The sequence below is a fragment of the Lissotriton helveticus genome, chromosome 3_1 (assembly GCF_964261635.1).
Source record: "Lissotriton helveticus chromosome 3_1, aLisHel1.1, whole genome shotgun sequence".
NCBI lineage: Eukaryota > Metazoa > Chordata > Amphibia > Caudata > Salamandridae > Lissotriton > Lissotriton helveticus.
In genome coordinates, this window is record NC_136061.1 from 279,488,998 (window position 1) to 279,508,464 (window position 19,467).

Below are 19,467 nucleotides of genomic sequence, written 5' to 3' on the forward strand. Positions count from 1 at the left end.
TCTGATTTCACCTCATTAGTTTTCTGGCTAAAGTGGTGGAGAAACATGTGAATAGTTTGCTGGTGGACTTCTTAGAGTATCATCAGCTGCTTCACCTCGCGCAAATTGGTTTTAGACTGGACTATAGTACGGAATCTGCCCCTCTCAAAGTGATAGAGGCCTTGCAATTAACTGCTTTCGGGAGGGTCCATGATGCTTATTTTACTGGATTTAAGCGCAACCTTTGACACTGTGCCCCACGAAGTGCTCCTGTGGCATCTACACGAGTTTGGCGCTTGGGACAAGGCTCGAGCTAGGCTTGCCTCTTTCTTAAAAAATCGATCCCTTAAAGTGATATCTCTTGGATTCGCATCTACCATGTTAACTTTAGAGCATGGAGTTCCAGAAGGCTCAGCCCTCTGTCCCACCCTTTTTTATATTTATGTAAAATATTTGGCTGACGGGGTAAAATCTTTCAGGATCTCACTGGTATCCTATGTAGACGATACCCATCTCATTTTATCACTGATTTGGGATTCTGCAGCTTGCGCTGCCAACTTTAGGAACTGATTCCTGTTGCTGACTGGATGCATGCCAACTTCCTGAAGTAGAATGTCAACAAAACAGAGTTTCTTCTCTTTGGGAAAAATCTGCTATAATAAGGGGAGCAGAGGTGGCTGAGTGTGTTAGGGTTTCCCCCTAAGCCCAATGCCTCTGTTAAACATGTGGGTGGTGTTCTGCTGGACGATTCGTTATCTTTCGAGCCATGGATCAAAGAGCTATCCTCTATTTGTTTTGGCATTCTTGAAAGTCTTAAAACTATCATTGGCCTCTTTCGTCCCCAGGTGAGTTGGATGGTCATTCAGGCTTTAATCACCTCTCGTCAAGATTATTGCAATATCCAACATTTGGGTGCCATGAGGCATATGAAAAATAGAATGCAGATTTTCCAAAATGAGGCAGGGAAATTACTGTTCCATCTGCCTAAATTTTGCTATGCCTCGCAGCTACTCTGCAAATTGCATTGACTTCCGATAGAGAAAGACATTCACTTTAAGGCATTGTGCGTGGCTCGCCGGATTATGAATTAGCTGGGCGTACCTACTCTCGTCCTTGCTTCTGCCCTATAGTTCAACAAAGGCTCTGAGATCTGCTGACGGCAGTACCTCGCTTTGAATGTGCCGGGAAAGGAGGTCGCTCTTTTTGAGCAATAGAACCAGTGGAAAATCTTCGTACATTTCTTTAGAAAATTTCCAACCATTTCTGTTTTAGAAAGCAGTTGAAGACCTGGCTGTTCGCGGAATAGTCTTGTGTCTTTAGTGAGATTTTACAGTCAGTAGCAGGGCAGCGCTGGGAAGCCCTCTTTGAGGGTAGGCATGCACTTGATAAGTTTTAATATGTTGATGTTGAGATTGATTTTGTTGTAATATAGTGTGTATCTTTTGTGATATTTTGAAGAAATATTAGATTTGTGTACTTATGAATGAATTTATAACCAATAAATTGTATTGAAGAAGTAATGAGTTTGATGATTAATTGATTGGTTGGGCTGGGAAAAGTGTTGTTTTGGATAAAGAACACCACGATATGGCTCTTCCACATCATGAGTCTACTTCCAATAATGAATGTCATTGAAATAGAGAAGGTTTTGCTTTTCTGGAGCCAAAAACCCCTGGCATATAAAAAGCGAAAACCCAAGTGTGTTGGTTTAGCTGATTTATATAGGGCTAACTTGTAATTCAGAGATCTCCGAAAAAGCATTTGCATTCAGAAATGCCAAAGCAAAGCAGTAATAATGAGAAAATTAACCACTGTGCATTAAGGGCAATACACTGGATAGCTGTTCTGCAACTGGTGGGCCTTGAAACAATCCAGATGTACGCTGAAAAGCACTGCATTAGTAGGATCTATATGTGAAGGAAATGCTTAGGGAGCTGCTTAGACTAGGTACATATTCAATCGAGAGTGAGCTTTAATCTGAGTGTCCTCCTTATTTGAATTCCTTAACCTGATGTCTTGCCAGTGCACAAGTGCTGCAAGCAGTCCTTGGTGCGGCAGATGCCAGTTCTGGTACTAGGCTCATCCTGGGTTGGAGATGGGCTCTATGAGAATTTCTTGCATAAATCGGCCCTTTTTATCTCCCTCCATGTGTTGTAGTTGCAGTTTTCTCCTTCTGTTACAACAGCCTCAGCATCATCACCAAAGTATATAGGGGGTATATCAATCTACTGATAGACTTGGCCTTTATGGCAGTGTCACAAAAAAAAGAGGCTGCCCCAACAATTATGTTTTTTTTTGGGCAGCACACAGGATACAATTGACCTAACCAACAAAAAAAAATCCACTAACCCATATCAATTACTCGAAGATGTTAAATTGTATTTTGTGACATACGTACTAATTGGAAGAAAAAATATATATATATATATATATATGTATTTTATTATTAACCGTTAATTAGAAAATATTTGTAATAATTGTATCCAATAATAAAATATATTTGTTTGCAGAGCTGACATTTTATTTAATTTTATTATGACAGTTTTCAGCAACAGCTTTTTTAACAAAACATCTAATGCATAGGACCCAGGAAACAACATCTCACATTCCTCATCACACTTGCACAGTATAAAATCCAACGTTGGCATATTATTGATCCCAATCCACAATCCTTAACATTTCTAAATAAAGTTGAAAAACAATAATGATAATTTCCAATGAGTATTAGCCCAGAAGATAAATATTACACATCCTTCATCAGGACAATATCTGGGTCTAACCCTAAAATGAACACAAAGGCTTGGTATCTCAAGTCTTCTTGTTTGTAAACATCTAGAAACATAGGCACATGCAATTGTCACCAAACACAAAATAATTAATCCATATAAACTCCTCTAAATTCACAGTACCCAAAAGGCACAGGAAACTTCGGGTGTCAAATCTCTCCATTGGAGGTGGGTGTTGCTTATAATCCCACAGGTTGGGCGGTCAGATTGGAACGTAGCCCAATCGCCCATTCCTTTTCTTGAGACTATGCCGATATTTTGCTATGTGATGCCTTTGACGACTCTTCAATTTAAATCTTTGAGGCTGAGGAATGGTGCATTGAGGCTGCTCAAGCAAGTTCAGGAAAGGCTTCATGTAGCCCTCTGACTTGATCAGAAGGGCAACCTTAACAAACATTGACCATACCCAAATCTGATTGTCAGTCTCTCTTGTCATTTGGAAACAGAATGCTGGTTTTTTCATCTGAATATTTTCTGGCTAATGTGGGCATTCTCTTCTGCTTACTTATCTCTGACAGTGTTTTAAGAGTACTTGATGACAAATTAAGACAAATGGGCAGTGGTTCTGCTCAATCCTAAAAGAATGCAATTGAATCCCTCTCCATTGTATCCCTCCTAACAAAGGACTCCCAGAAATACTGGAGATGATTGTGATGCAAGTGAACTAACCTAATAAATGTAATTTTGCAGTCCATTCCTCAGCACTGCACACAATCTTCATTAAGAAACCAACTTGTTGCCTCCAGACAATTCGTGTTTTTTTTTACCTTTTTGGATCCACGTGGATCTTAGGAATCTAAAATTAGCTCCAGTCACCTGAAAACAATTCCGTAGGATGTTTTACCTGTACTTAAACCCCTTTGTAGTAAAGATGGAGCCATTAGCAATGTATTTCTCATTTAAGTCCAGTGAGTGGTCATTACGGCTACTGCCTTAAGTGGAAAGGCAATTTCCTTGCACATGGAAAACGAAGAAATATCCAGTGAGAGCTACACAAATTAAAATACCAGTCCAGAGGTCGATCCTGAAGACAGATCATTGTTTTAATATTAACATCAGACTATGGTTTGCATATTTGCCATCACTATGAACATTATACCCTCCTCTTGTGAAATCCTTGCCAGGAACCATATAAGCTAATGGTGAATTTGGGAAGAGCATTTGTTGAACAGAAACTTTATCAGTTCAAGTAACTTCTAGCTGGTGATTGTTTGTTGACATGCCTACTAACCCTTGAGCACAATGCCCTCACAACCATAGATCTTTCCAGCTTCGCCAATATGTCACTCTATCACTTTCTGGCATTAACTGAATTGTTTTTATATACCAATAGTCCGTTCTAGAGGAGACCGTATTGCCTCTTGTACTCCTGGTCATCTGCGATTTCAAATGGCACCTTGACAAACATCAAGCATATAATGTTTTCAATTAACTGTCCTTGTTAAACATGGGATTCTATTTATTTGAATGTATTTGTAGAAGTGATTCCAGTCTAACATTAATTATGAATTCTAAATGAGGGGTTTTCTTATATCTGATTACCGACAGTAAAAATGTAACAGTTTTGGCAGCCTCCCACTCATTCGATTCTAAAGGATTGATTTGACTAGAGGGTGCCACTTGTGTTTAACAGATGCATGCGGATGGGCGCTTGTGGGCATTTATAGCTAAATATACAATGAATGCAAATCGTGCCAATGGTTGTTAGGGATATATCTTTTAACAGATGTGAGCCCCTGTCTCTTTTTGCAGCTCATCCGGTGTCACCAGTCCCACGGGGGAGCTTGTGGAGACAACATTCAGTCTTACACTGCCACTGTCATTAGTGCTGCAAAAGTGAGTACATTTTCCAATTCATAGCAAGAACAACGCAGTGCTAAAATGTTTGTTTTACCTTGGTAGTCAAAATGGGGGAACAAATCTGAGGTTGTGTTCAAATGACTCTTAGGAGAGCAAATACCTCAAATGCAATTACAGCTACTCTCCAGAAGTGCTTTACTGTATGACTCTTAAAAGAATGTCGCTGACAACGTTTCTTCCCTTTTGAAAAACTGAGGCTGAACTTTTCATTTAGCTTCTTACAGTTTTGGGTCCTTCGCCTCAGATGTCACATGAAGTTTCTGTTCATTGTGATCACTACTTCTTACTCATTAAATGCATGATTTTATTTATAATGTGTGTGAGGAAAGAGATTTAGTATATGGTGTGGTTATGGACCTCACCGTGTTACAAACTCACAAACAGACTTGGGTCCAGTTAGGTTAGATTACAGGACCTTAGCTCAACCCTGGGTAGCTGTGGCTTCGATCAGGCTTAGTCAAAGGAACAAGTATAAAGCATTAATGAGTACCAAAACAACAGAATATGGAAGAAGTACTACACAAAGAAAATCCGACCCCAATTTATAAAAGCAGTTTTTAATTTTAATAATTTTTAGACACCAAAGTGAGCAAAATCTACCAGTGGCTTCCGAAGGTATAAATTAATAAGCTAATAAAGAATCGCTATTTTTCACTCGAATCACAAACAAGCTAACTACCGTGGTTAGCGCGAACTTTGAAACCATCTCCCTCAGGGAGCAAGTCACTAAGGCTAATAAGTTTTGGCAGGACAGTACTCCAGTATTGTATCTTTTATAGATTCACATGCTTGAATCTTCACATGCTAGAGTCATGGTGGGAGTTCCACGTTAACAGTAAAATAGCAGTATAAAGCTAAAATGACAATCTACCTTGAGAATCATCAGTATTTAGTAACCAGTTAACCTCATTAAGGAATATCCAAACTCCAGCCAATCACATCACAGACCTCTGATTATCCCTACCCTGTAAAGCCACCATACCTCAGATTTCTTACCGCACGTCGTGTGTTAGGGAATGTTCCTGAGCTCTGCTCAGTCACAGTAATTCTACTTTGAACTCTTCAACTTTCAACTGGCAGTTCTCTTTCCTCAACCGTCTCTCCTACTGAGATGCTGCTAGAAAGTGAGTACTGCTTATTTTCTGTATTTGCTAAAGAATGTTAGAGTCTAAGAAAGGGCTGTTCAGGCCCTGCAAGACTTTTGGAAAGTCCAGGCTTTTCTCAGATGATCCTCATAAAGAGTGCACATATTGCCTTTATCCAGAGCACAAGCCTAAAGACCGTAAGCACTGCCGGACTTTTTCTTCAAAAACCCTCAAAGACGGTGAGGGAAGGCTTCTTATTTGGCTTCAGAAGAAAAGATCTATGAGGGATTCTGATTTAGAGAGTGAGGAGAGGCTGCATTCCTCCTCAAAGAAAAGGAAGGAAGAAGCTCCTTCTTCTGGTCAGAAGATCCTTCTTCTGGTCAGAAGATCCTTCTTCTGGTCAGAAGATCCTTCTTCTGGTCAGAAGATCCTTGTTCTGGTCAGAAGATCCTTCTTCTGGTCAGAAGATCCTTCTTCTGGTCAGAGAGATCCCAAAAAACAAAGACCAATGAGCAAGGAGTCTTCAGAGGAAAAGACAGGTAAAAAATAGCAGCCTGGCTCTTCTCAGACCAAAAAAAGATCTGGTTCTGCACCTCTTACTCCCTCACAAAACATCCGTCCGTCGTCGGACCGTCAACGAGTCATTCTCCACCTGCGACCATCGAAAGAAAGACTCCGGCTACAGTTTTGTCAGCGACATCGACGACATCAACAGTGAAGATGACGACTGCTGTCTCATCGACAAAGACTGAAGTAGTGATGGCGGCTTTGGTGAGGAGTTTGTCGTCGATGAGAGCTTCACCATCGACGGTCCAATTTTATGCTGTGCCATCGACGAGCATCTCTGCCTTGTCAACGGATACTTCCATGCCGTCATCACAGTCCCTGGTGACGATTCGGTCAACGATCCCGTTGACGAGGAAAATAGACATACAAGTTTCAAAATCTCTATTACAAGACTTTTCAAAAATATCTCCTCTGCCTCCTTCTCGCCTCCTGGATTTTCAGGAATCAGAGGATGAAGGTCCATTTGGCCCTGCCTACATCTCCTCTCAACGGAGAGTGAAGTGCCTTGAATTTGATGAAGAGGATCAGCCAGATAAGCCTTCTATTTACTTTGAGGGTGACTATTCCTTTTCAGAGAGGCGCTCGGGTGCGCAACACCTGGATACCTTCCAGGAGCACTATCCATATTATGAACAGGAGGAGGAAAGTCGTCAAGAACCCTCCATTAATGTCAATAGTCACGGACTTACGTTTCATGCTAGCTGACTACTACAAGAAATTCCCTGAAGCCAATGTGGCCCAAAAACCAGTTTCTCGCCAGGCTCCAGTTCAGGAAACCCCACGGGCTCCACTGAAACAGAAGTTCTTACCTCCTCTGAAAATCTCAACTAGGTCATCGGACAGTGGAGACCATCAACTGGAAGAGGGCGCAATACAAGTGGACACTGATATCCATGACGAGTGGATGGATTACGTAGCGCATACTCCGCCTTCTCCCACCCTGCCAGTGGCTGACTCTCCACCTGCAAACATCGGCGGCTTCCACGATCTGCTTGAAAGAGCTTCAAAACGCTTCGACCTTCCTATGGCCGTTAAGCAAGCAGAATGCTTCTTGTACGATTTTAAAGCTTCCACTCAACGTTCGGTTAGGGCAATCCCTATTATCGACTTTTTGTGGCAGGAAGGTATCAAGCTAATGATAAATACAGCGTCTGTGCCAGCAGTCATTCCAAAGCTGGATATGAAGTACCGGGCGCCAGAAGACTCTCTGATATGTCTCATTGGCCATCCGAAGCCTGATTCGGTAATAATGCAGGCTGCTCAGAGAAGATCAAAAAACCCTGCTTCTCCATGTACCAACCCGCCTGATAGAGGGGCGTAGGTTGGACAATATTGGAAAGAGATTCTTTGCGCTGGTTGCTACAGCCATTAGAGCCTTCAATGCAATGGCTATTCTTGGAAGATACGATAGGCAGATGTGTTTTGACCTCGCACCTTTTTTGGAATTTCTCCCGGAACATAAGAAAAAGGAGGCAAAGGAAATCCTTTCAGAGGGTGGGAGAGCTTCATCGGAAGCCATTGATGTGGCTATGGACATTGCCTCCACTGCCCTTAGGCAGATGGCGGATGCCGCAGTGTTGCGCAGGCAGAGTTGCCTGAAAGCTACTACTTTTCTCCCAGAAGTCCAGGCGAAGGTGCTGGACATACCATTTGATGGAGAGAATCTGTTCAGTAAGCATGTTGATGAGGCACTCCAGGCTATCAAATCAGACACGGATACAGTGAAATCCTTACAACAGATAAGGTTTTCTTCCTTTCGGGGAAGAGGAAGAGGCCAGTTTGCAGCTCAGACCCAGCCTCAACAGCGTTTTCAACCCTATTACCAACAGGGTTTCCATCCTCAGTTCTCCGCTCAGTCCTTTCGGCAGACATTTGCATCAACTTACTCTAGAGCTCCAACTCAAAGACGTCCCACTTCGGGAGGTAAAGCCCATGACACAAGCAGGAGACAATGAGACTCATCAGGCACCCGCCACCCCAGTCCCCCTACATTCGGCTCAAGACTACTCCAAATTGTTTCTTCAATGGAACTCCATTTCATCCAACAGATGGGTGTTAGACGTTTTCAATCATGGTCACACCCCAGAATTTCTTCAACAACCTCCAGATTACCCCCCAAGAAAGACTGCTCACCGCCATCTGGAGCGTCTCAAAAGGGAAATAAAACTACTTCTCGACAAGCAGGCAATCGAGATAGTGCTGTGCAGTCAGCCCAACTTGGGATTCTAATCCCACTTGTTTCTCATAAAGAAAAGAACCAGAAAATGGAGGCAGGTCATGAACCTCGGGTTGGTGAGCAAGTTCATGAAAAGCCAACCATTTCGGATGCTGTCGCTCCAGGAGATTCTCCTTCTCTTGGTTCAGGGTATTACATGACCTCTTTGGATCTTCTGGATGCTTACTTTCACATTCCTATTCAGCCAAAGCACCTTCGCTATCTCAGGTTTCAAGTGGCAGGGTGCCACAGCCAGTTCAATGTGCTGCCCTTCCGGCTAAAGGTGTATTCACCAAATGCTTAGCGCCAAGAGCATCCTTTCTCTGGCATTCCGGTCCCTACCTGAACAATTGGTTAATCAAGGCTCTGACCATTCAGGGTACAAAAAACTCCACGAGCGCCTGTCTTCGCCTTTTTTGCTCTCAGGGTCTCAATCTCAATTAAGAGAAGACTTTGCTCCTTCCTTCCAGGTCTCTGGTGTTTCTGGAAGCGAGATTAGACACCGACCTATCAATGGCCTTTCCCACAGAAGAAAGAATTTCTCATCTTCTAAAGATGGCTCAGTCCCTTTCTTCAAAAAAGTTATTTTCTGTGAGGATTTACAAATCAATGTTGGGGATGGTGTAATCTTGCATTCCGCTGATTCCTCACTGCCGATTGCAGATGAGGCCTCTCCAGGAGCAGCTCGACGCCCAATGGGTTCAAGCCCGAGGCTCCTTCGAGGACATAATTTCAGTCACACCTCAAATGATCAGGGCGATGTCCTGGTGGAAAGTCAAAAGCAATCTCTCACAAGGCCTATCCTTCCTTCCACAAGAAACTCAGATGGTCATGACAATGGATGCCTCCATGGAGGGATGGGGTGCTTACCTCCAAGAGCTTCAAGTTCAAGGGAAGTAGTCCGATCAGGAATCTCTTTGCCACATCAACCTGTTGGAGCTGAAGGCAGATTTTCTAGGGCTACATCCCTTCCTTCCAAGGATAAAAGGTTCTTCAATCCTTGTCCGCACAGACAACACAACCACAATGTTTTACCTACAGAAACAAGGAGGGACGAGATCCCTGGCTCTCTCAAGTCTGGCGCAAGGAACAAGGATGCTGGCAAATTCCTTATGATAACTACATACTCGGATGATGCCAATACTCTGAAGAGGATGCTAAAAAGAAACTGGCATATCCTCCAGACGGATTCAGTAATAGGCAAAGACATTCCACCAGTACCACTGATCACCTTCCGCAAATTGAGATCACTCAGACAAATTGGTCCAGAGTCATTTGTTGCTCACCACACATAAAACAGGAACACTAAAAGACATGAAAGGTTTTTTTCCCCCATGGGAAATGTAGGGCCTGCGCCAATAGCAAAAGAGTCCTTAATTACAACATCCAAGGTGTGAAGAAACTGCGGGTGACAGATACATTCATCACGTGTTTAACAACTATGTTGTTTACTGTTTGTCATGTCCCTGTGGGCTTAAGTACATAGGGAGTACCATCCAAAATGTCAAAATTCGCATCCTGGAACACCAACGCGCTATCGCAAACAAGGATGTGAACTACCCACTGGCCAGGTATTTTGCCTCAAAACACCAGAGCAACAGGGACCTGTTGCTATATTTTGGAGTGGACCATGTACCGATGAGTCCAAGGGGCGGAGACCATGTACAAAGGCTGCGGAGGCTAGAATCCTGCTACATAATCGATTTACAGACCAAGGTGCCACATGGGTAAAATAGTGGAGAAGAGCTAGCAGTCCATTTAGGTACATACAGCTAGATTCATCAAGCTTAATTGCGCTCGCAAAGGGCCAGATCCTGAGAATCTGGCCCTTTGCAAGTGCAATTTTTGCATTTGGGATTCATCATCCCAAATGTAAAATTCGCTAATAAAGAATTCACACATTTGCGAGGAAATGCATTTAGGGAATCTCTATTTGAGATTCCTTAAGTGCAATTCATTAACCATTTCTACATTGCGAATTCGCAATTTTTGGTCGCTATTTACCACGAAGTCTGACTTCGTGGTAAATAGCGAAAAAATTGAAAAAAGCACTTTAGTGCATTTTTCTCAATTGCATGTTACACACACACATGTCCTTTGGACATGTGTGTGCGCAACACCTGTGTAAATTTACATTTCAGGGGTGCTACAGGGTGTCCTTTGGACACCCTGGCACCCTTGAAATCGCAATCTTATTTGCGATTAGCTAATTGCTAAAGGCCCATAGGAATGTATGGGGAGTTATTCCTTATTTGCGATTAGCAATTAGCTAATCGTAAATAAGGAATCAGTGGGAATCGCAATAATTATTGCGATTCCTACATGAATCCCGTTTTGCGAGTCTGTAATAGCGATTCCTTATGAATCGCTATTATAGACTCGCAAAACGGGTCTTTCATGAATCTAGCTGTTGATTCCAGTGTATTGAATTCGGACTCTTATGCTGTAAATATTAGACCCTGCACTGTACACTGTATATAGGTGTTGTCATTACCAGTTTTGATATCAGGAGTAAGTTAGAGCAGTTTCTGCCGATTCACGGCTTTATGTTTTTGAAGTAGCATTCATCATAACATTTAAGTGTCTTGTTGGCGTATTTGAGTTGACAATTTGTCATGATTTAGGGGAGACGGTGCCGATATACGGCCAGATATCAGAGTGAGAGTCAGACTTATTCTTATGCGATAATAGAGAAGGACGTCTTGCACCTATAATCATTGTATGTTATTATGGCATGCATGTTCACAGGCACTGTAATGTGATAAAGATACTGGGGTGGCCTGCGCCGATACACGGCGTGATTATGCAATGTTCTAACATCAACCCAATACGATCATTGTACATACTGTATATATTGTATATTTTTCCATATCTAACTGTGCATTGGAATATATTTCAAGTTGTATTTAATCACGTGGTCAGTAATGAAATATTCCAGATTTACTGTTTAAAGATGGCTGCCTTGTAAAGTGCTATGAGAGGTTCTAGACATACCGTCGTCTATGTTGTTGCAATAGTAACGTGACTGAATTTAAATGGCTCCTCGTGGTGATCGAATTAGACACTTACGATGGATTTTCTGAAACGCTTCTGTTTGTGTTTGTTTGTTTGCTGATTAAAACAAGCTGATACGACACCCCCGGGAATGCTTGACTTTGTTTCAAGGGACAACGAAGTTTGGGAAGTGCGGATTAAACGTGGGGCACCACCACGAAAAGCACCCGCCTGCGAGTGCTTTGGCATTTAGCTGCACATCGGCAGCGTGATATATATAGATATATGTATATTTTATAACTGTGGAAGTTAAGTTGCTTAGTTCACTTCAGGTGATGCCATTTTGTCTCATGGTGGGATGGTTCACCTGTCTTTTCCACCTCTGATTGTGATTATGTACTGCTTACCAGTCTGATTAAAGCATGTGAATCTATAAAAGATACAATACTGGAGAAAAAACAAGTAACTTACCTGTACACTGTGGTTCTTCAGTATTGATATCTTTTTTAGATTCACATGCAGCCCTCCATCCTCCACATGCAGGCCTCCATCCTCCCCTTATAGGTGCCCCCTTCCATACGTCTTTTATTTGACTAACTACACTTGTTCTCAAAATCTGAGGTATGGTGGCTCTGCAGGGGATGGATACTAGGCGTCTGCGATGTGACTGGCTGGAGTTTGGATGTTCCTTAAAGAGGTTAACTGGTTACTAAATACTGTTGATTCTCAAGGGAGATTGTCCTTTTAGCTTTATATTGCTATTTTACTGTTACCGTGGGACTCCCACCATGATAACCAGGGCCGGCTCTAGGGCGGTGCGATCGGTGCCACCTTCACTTGGGGTGCCTGTTTGCTACTTTGTTGTTTTTTCAAGCACACGCTGCTGCGTTCCTGGCCTCCTGCAATTTTCAGCCAATAATAAAAATGGCAAATTAACTCCAGTGATTAATGTTCTTCCAGGAGAGAAACCGTAGTTTTGTCTAGTGGAAGTTTTGAAGGTAGTGCAGAGGGTTATATATTCCTGCTGCAAAGAATGTGTTACATGCAAATCGCAAAGTGAATATAACATAAATAGGTCAGTGGGTTACTGCTTTCGTCCGAGACTTCCTTTTGTTACTTGCAGTTTACAAGTTAAACTCCTAAATGGAAATCAGTGAGCTACTAGCTGTCATCAAAGAACTAAAATGCAGACTTCAGGTATAGATTAGAGCGTATTGATTGTTTCCCCATACTTTCATTATCTTAATGTTTCACAAAGGGTTCATTTGGGTAGAAATCATTTCTGATTATTAAAGAGAAAACCCCAACCATGGTGTTACATTTCAAATTCTGAGTTTGTGCTTCTCCAGACCAAGCCCCCCTAAACCATACTCCCTACCAGTATGGATGGCATATAAATCTTACCCCTTGTAGTCCTCCGTTTTATGTAACGTTTCCTGTACATTGATTTACACATACATGACTGATTGTTTCAGTAGTGTGTGTGCAATGTAAAGTACTCCTACACCCTTCTCTTTTAAGTGACTATAAAACAAATTAAATGCATCTGAGAGAGAGTGGTTATGGAGACAGTTAAAGGGTGGTAGTGCGGGAATCCATTGCAGAGGTAGTCATTGGGGGTAGGGTGGGGCGCCAAAAATAATCGTCTCACAGAGCGCCGCCAGTGCTACAGCAGCCCTGATGACAACTAGGAAGATTCAAGCTTGTAAATCTATAAAAGATATCAATACTTGCAGTCAAAGCAATCTCCAGTCCAGTTCCAGGCTCTATCGGTGAACTACCGTAGGCATCAATAGAGTGGTCCTAATCCAAGGAAGACAGGATGCTGAAGGATGCTGTGGCTGCTGACCCGGTTGACGTAGGTTTTTCTGGAGCCACCTCTCGGTTCACGAACACAATGGGGTGATTTTAGCCACAGAGGCTGATGTCTTTGAAGTCTGGTTGAAGTACAGTAAAAAAACAGTTGCCACTGGTCTACCGGTCTTCGGTGACAGCGAAGGCAGCTGTTTTCTTTAACTAAGGCTAGTCTGGAGTGATTAAACTGCACTCAGACTCTCCTGGGCCCAGCAGACTCGGGTGCAACTTTCGAGCATCAAGATTCAGTATCCCAGGCTTTGTTTTAGTGGTCAGTTGCAATCTAGCGATTGTGACTACCGACTTATGAAGGCAGGTTTCTTCAACTTTTGTGGCCCTGGAGCGGTAACAGGAAGTCAGCCAACTGACTATTGGAGTTCTCACCTCTTTTGTTTGGGGCTTGGGCATGGCTTTTCCTTGAGCAGTGCACAACAGGCACAATCCCCTCTTTGCTAGCCCAAGGAGCAGCAGGTTCAGTCCAGTCTTATGTGCAGTCGCTCTTTGACAGATACAGGGAACAGCATGGCTGTCATTCTTTTGTCCTCTCTCCAGTGCAGACGTGATCTGAGGTCTGAGCCACAGGGGTACCATTTTTATGCCCACAACCGGCCCTTGGGGGATATGTGTTGACTAGTAGCCAATGGGCTACTATTCCCCTTCTTCCTGAACATGACTTCCTGCAAAATGTGGCATCTAGCTATTAAGAGTTTAGAACGCAAATGTTTCTGTCATTCCATATTTAGCTCTGGGGCCTGCTGCTTTCTAACTTGTGAAAGCAAAGGGGCATAAGTTTATGCATGCTGTTGAAAGAGAGCCCCAGGAGAGTAAACTAACAGAATCAAAAACTTACCAGTCTGCCATTTTGTTTTGGTTTTTTAGCTTATTTACCGCATGATTTATCCCCAACCAGATATTGACAATACCGATTTCTAGTTTTGAATCTAAAAGATTATGTATCTCAAAGTGAATCTATATTAAAGCAATCTACTAGCTCTTCAGTTTCAAGTTGGTCCTTGTTTTCAGGAGGACCAATCGTAGAGAATGTGGCATCTAAGGAAATGTTTTGCTGATTTATAGCCTTTAAATGCTTGAAATTAGATGTGACGGGCTTCTAAGCATATAAGTAAAAGATCATAAGGGGCATCGTAATTAGACAGTAGAGATGGAGTCTGCCTCCTTGCTCCTATGAAGCACAACTGTCTGGAAACATTCTTTACAGTAGTAATTGGTTCACAGATTTGAGAAATTCCCAGAATGTGCTGAATGGAGAAATGTGAGTGTTAGTTTTGCTCTCTGTTTTCTGATCATTCCCACTCCATGATGGACACTCAGATCTAAGTTACCACGCACAAAAATGACCAAGAGCAATATCCTCTTTAACCCACTGGCATGATCAGGTGCCTTCTTATGGGTGTCACCTAACATTTTGAACTCTCTCTGGTGCACTTTTGTGAGAAGAAGTAAGACTCCTGTTCCTTTTTCTCTTTTTCGGCAAATGATGACAGTAGACTAAAGTAACCAATTTCAAGATGCCACTGGATTCAGCTGGAGGTTTCTCATTAACAGTTTGGAGGGTGTCTAAAAACCCATGTTCTACGGACGGATTTTCTTGGTGTGTTTATTGCTCAACAGCAGAGATTTTCAGAAGGCATGCTGAGAGCTTAGAAGTGCCAGCACTTGGAATAAGACATGTTATAGTTTTTGCTTTTTGCTGTGTACAGTAGAACCTAATGGCTTTGGGTATTTTAGTCACTGCCTGACATCAGTTTTTGGTTCTGACCTGCAAGTGTTAGCTATGGCTGACATTAACCTGGAGCTCCTCGGCACTCTAGATACTGGCCAACAAAAAGCTCTGATCCTTCTTGATCCATCTGCCATCTGTTAACTCATCGGATTGTTAAGGCTGAAACCATAGTTTTAGATTTCTCTGAGTGCACTGTAGTGGATCAGAGCATGCCTTTGTGGTCAAATTCAACAAGTGAACTAGAATCCGACAGATTCCTTATCCTGTAAATCCCAAGACTCCACCCTCTCATTGTTTCCGGTTAACTACTACATGCATCCCCTGTCTTAACTGCTAAATCGGTATTAACTCCACTTCTGCATGTACTCCAATGACACACAAACCTGTATCCATCCAAAAAGTTACTGGGGTAAAAATCTAACAACACTAGAAGTCTATGTTGTGTCCATAAAAACCTTATTTTGCCTACGTGTAAGAAAACTGACATCCTAGTCTTGATAGGACAGGGCACATGTATTCTTTGTTTCAAATGGCCCTCCAATCTAGGGCATACTCTGTCTGCTGCTGAGAAAGGCCAAAACCTGAATAGTCCTTTTTAAATCGAACTTCTCATTCATCCCTCAAGTCAACGCTATGGTTAAGAGTCATCTTGAAACATAACATGTGTTGCAAACTTTTCTATGTTTTTAAAACCTGTCATGGAATTAAATTAAGAATCTATTTTATCAGGGGGCATCTAGACTCTTAAAGTGTGATTTACAAATGCCTTGCAAAGAATCTGGCAGATTTCAAATTCAAACCGGACTGCTAAAATATGAGTGGCCTCATGTAATTATGAGCACCTCAAACTAGCCTTGAAAGCACTCTGGCATTCAGTGCATGCATGCACAATTCAATACTATCCATAATACATACTGGATCAAAGGCCCAGCATACTTCCAAAAACGGGCTACACACTATATCCCAACTAGGAGCCTTAGATCTGCTTCTCTGCAATAGATTCCACAATGCTGCTTAAATCGCCAAAAGCCCTGTGGCCCACTTTGTATAATACCTTGGAGCCCCAACTCTGTCAGGCCTCCTAAACCTCTAGCCAAGCCACCTCACTCTGTATGTGTCCTGAAATCAAAAGACTGCTGGCTAAACAAAAGAAATCCGACTCGGAACCGCTTTTGGAGCTTTCTGGTTCACAAGCTGAATTCCAAGATGGCCACTGACCGGGGAGACGAGTCCGCGGTCTAGTTGTTTTGTGGTTTTGTAGGTGCCGGTATCTAGGTGAAGCGCGCGCTCGAACCTGAATGCGCTCTTCACTTGAGTAGACAGAAGAGGCAAACCGTAGATTTTGTGCTCGTGTACCTTTCCCAATTTTTCCCTTATTTTTTGGCATCGCGCTACCCCGCTTTGTCCGCTATCGCCTGGACGTCTTCCTTCCTCTTCCTTCCCTCTTAAAGAAAATTCCTCCGAGTTCGAGCACGAAGGAAAGATATTTGAACCTGACTCACCCGTTCTCCGGAGCATTTCCAGAGAGGAACGAGAGCTTCATACCTGCATATATAATCGAAGAAACAGACATAAGTAGACAGATAAGTGAATACAGTCCCAGAGAAAATATCGAGTGTCATATTTTCATGAGGAAGAGTTTAAATGTAACTCAGAGTTAGTCATAAGTAAAGGAGAATTTACAGAGCTGAATTTAAATAATAAATGGACATTACTTACCTGAATAGATAATGACATAATAGAAGGCAACCTGAAAAGTAAGCAGAGAAAGCATAAGACAAATAACAAGAACATTTAGCAATCTGCAAAAAAGAATAAATACTCAAACAAGACGAATGCAAATGAAGAGCTACCAATTCTAGACATGGTGAGATTAGTGAGAAAGCTATAATATAAGTATTACGTCGTCAGAAAAGATTAGAGGTTAATAAAGGAGTATTTACAGATAAAAAGTCTCTAGAAGTAAGCTTTGAAGAGAAAAGCAATAAAGAAAAGAAGAGAAGCACTAGTCTCTGGAGGGTTAAGTAAGAAGGAGATAAGATTGATAATATGACACCTTAGGGATAGGAAGGAGGAGTACTTAATTTCTCTTTCTTTATTGTATTAGGACTTCTAAGAAATTGTCAACTATCAAGTGAAGACAAGAGAAGCAAAAGAACTGATCCAGAGCAGTCTCCTCTATTGTTTGTTATTTTATCCACTTTCCCTCTCCCCCTTGGGGGTCCTAGACGGTCAAGTTTCAATAACGGACCCTCAGTATCCTTGAGGTGGAGGTGGGACAAGGCATCAGTCTTGTTCCTGTGCAAGTTGTGGTAAGAGTTCACTATAGTCCTTGACAAACTCAGAACCACACTTCCAGTTCAGGAAACTCCTTCTAACCAAACATTTCAAGAAATCATTGAAAACTTCTTCCCAAAACGTGTGATCTGCAAATGTGAGGAAGGTATTCACTCCCTTAGACTCTTACAGCATGTTTCATAGCCTATTGAGTGTTTTGGTTTTCCTCTATAAGAACCTTACAAATTTCACGAGGATTCGGAAACTACATCCTAACTATGACTACCTACTGGCAACCGTGTATATATATATATATATATATCAAAATAAAGTTGCCCTTGCTTGAGAACGCGCACAAAGAAGCAGCAGGACTCTGCGTTATTCTTAACATTGTCCTTTATTACGGCAATCGGCAAGCAGCATCTCGTGTTATTTCATGAGCCCTACGCGTTTCGGAAGTTCTCTCTTCCTCTTGTGGCCCCGAAACGCGTCGGACCTAATTTTAATCCAAGGGAACCTGTGAACATTACAGAGGAGCCAAACACAGACCGGAGGGTCGGATGAAGCGGTGAGCCCTCCCGAAGCGCTTGCGCAATTTTCTCTACTATATTCAGGCGGCCAGCCTCGGTCGCGGTGAGGAACTCCACTCTGATGGCGGAACACGTATCCTGTCCTAAGAGACTGAGGCGAGATCAAACACACTCGCCTGCCAGCGCAACATCCATTTGAATAAAACGTGATGCCCGCAGCTTCCCTCCCATCCTACTTAAGGATTTTAATGATAGTAATAAAAGTGCAGACACGCCAACCTACTTAAGGTCATTATGCAAATTCACTTCACGGGACTACGACAACAATGAGTCCCGGTGTTGCCAAACTCCACCCACTCAGGGAGGACGACGCCAGCTGTTAAACTATAAAGCGTTTGACTAGCGTGAAGAGAATATGGTGTTGAACTGCGCACAGTCCATGAGGAAGGGGCGTTTGTGGCCCCGAAACGCGTCGGATCTAATTTTAATCCAAAGGAACCTGTGAACATTACAGAGGAGCCAAACACAGACCGGAGGGTCGGATGAAGCGGTGAGCCCTCCCGAAGCGCTTGCGCAATTTGCTCTAATATATATATATATATATATATATCTCAAAATAAAGTTGCCCTTGCTTGAGAACGCGCACAAAGAAGCAGCAGGACTCTGCGTTATTCTTAACATTGTCCTTTATTACGGCAATCGGCAAGCAGCGTCTCGTGTTATTTCATGAGCCCTACGCGTTTCGGAAGTTCTCTCTTCCTTGTTCATGGGCATTGCTTGAAAAGCGGCAAATGAAATGAGGGGATGAATCGTTGTGTTTTAAACCTCCTCTGATTGGAAGCCCTCCAGTAGGCGTGTTTGACCATGCCCAATGTTTATGGGATTCGTAGTCCCTTTCATTTTTGTAGTTTTCGCCCTCCAGTGGGTATTTGCCGTGTTTCCACCATTAATTGCACATTATAAGCTCTCCAGTGAGCTACAAGGTGTCCGCTGCCAATTCATTCAGCCTAGACTGCTTCTTCTGCCTATGGTGCTTGAGTTCAGTCTCATTGCTCCAGGCAGTCCGCATTCTTCTTCTTTTCCACGGCGTCGCAGTTCTCACGACCGGACTGGCCGTATTAATATTCCAAAATAAAGTTGCCCTCGCTTGAGAACGCGCACAAAGAAGCAGCAGGACTCTGCGTTATTCTTAACATTGTCCTTTATTACGGCAATCGGCAAGCAGCATCTCGTGTTATTTCATGAGCCCTACGCGTTTCGGAAGTTCTCTCTTCTTTGTTCATGGGCATTGCTTGAAAAGCGGCAAATGAAATGAGGGGATGAATCGTTGTGTTTTACACCTCCTCTGATTGGAAGCCCTCCAGTGGGCTAATCAAGACCTCATTCTATCTGCTTTCTCCCTTAAATCATTGCATTTAGTAATTGGGTACATCCCAGATTGGGTACTGGGGTACCCTGATTAGTCCCTAGTATATGGTACTAAGGTACCCAGGGCAGGGCATAGGTACACCATTGGTCCCCCATGGGCTGAAGCATGCATTATGCCACCCATGGGAGACCATTCAAAATGGAACTA

The 19,467-nt window shown here is 42.7% G+C and overlaps 1 protein-coding gene across 3 annotated transcripts in view; it reads left to right on the forward strand.

Moving 5' to 3' along the window:
• Positions 1-19,467, forward strand: part of BCAS3 (BCAS3 microtubule associated cell migration factor) — a 4,343,716-nt gene that overhangs the window by 1,012,256 nt on the left and 3,311,993 nt on the right. For all 3 annotated transcript variants that reach the window (XM_078679810.1, XM_078679809.1, XM_078679811.1), the window contains exon 11: positions 4,518-4,601. In XM_078679810.1, the coding sequence (XP_078535936.1) occupies positions 4,518-4,601 (84 nt within the window). The remainder of the gene's footprint in view (positions 1-4,517; positions 4,602-19,467) is intronic.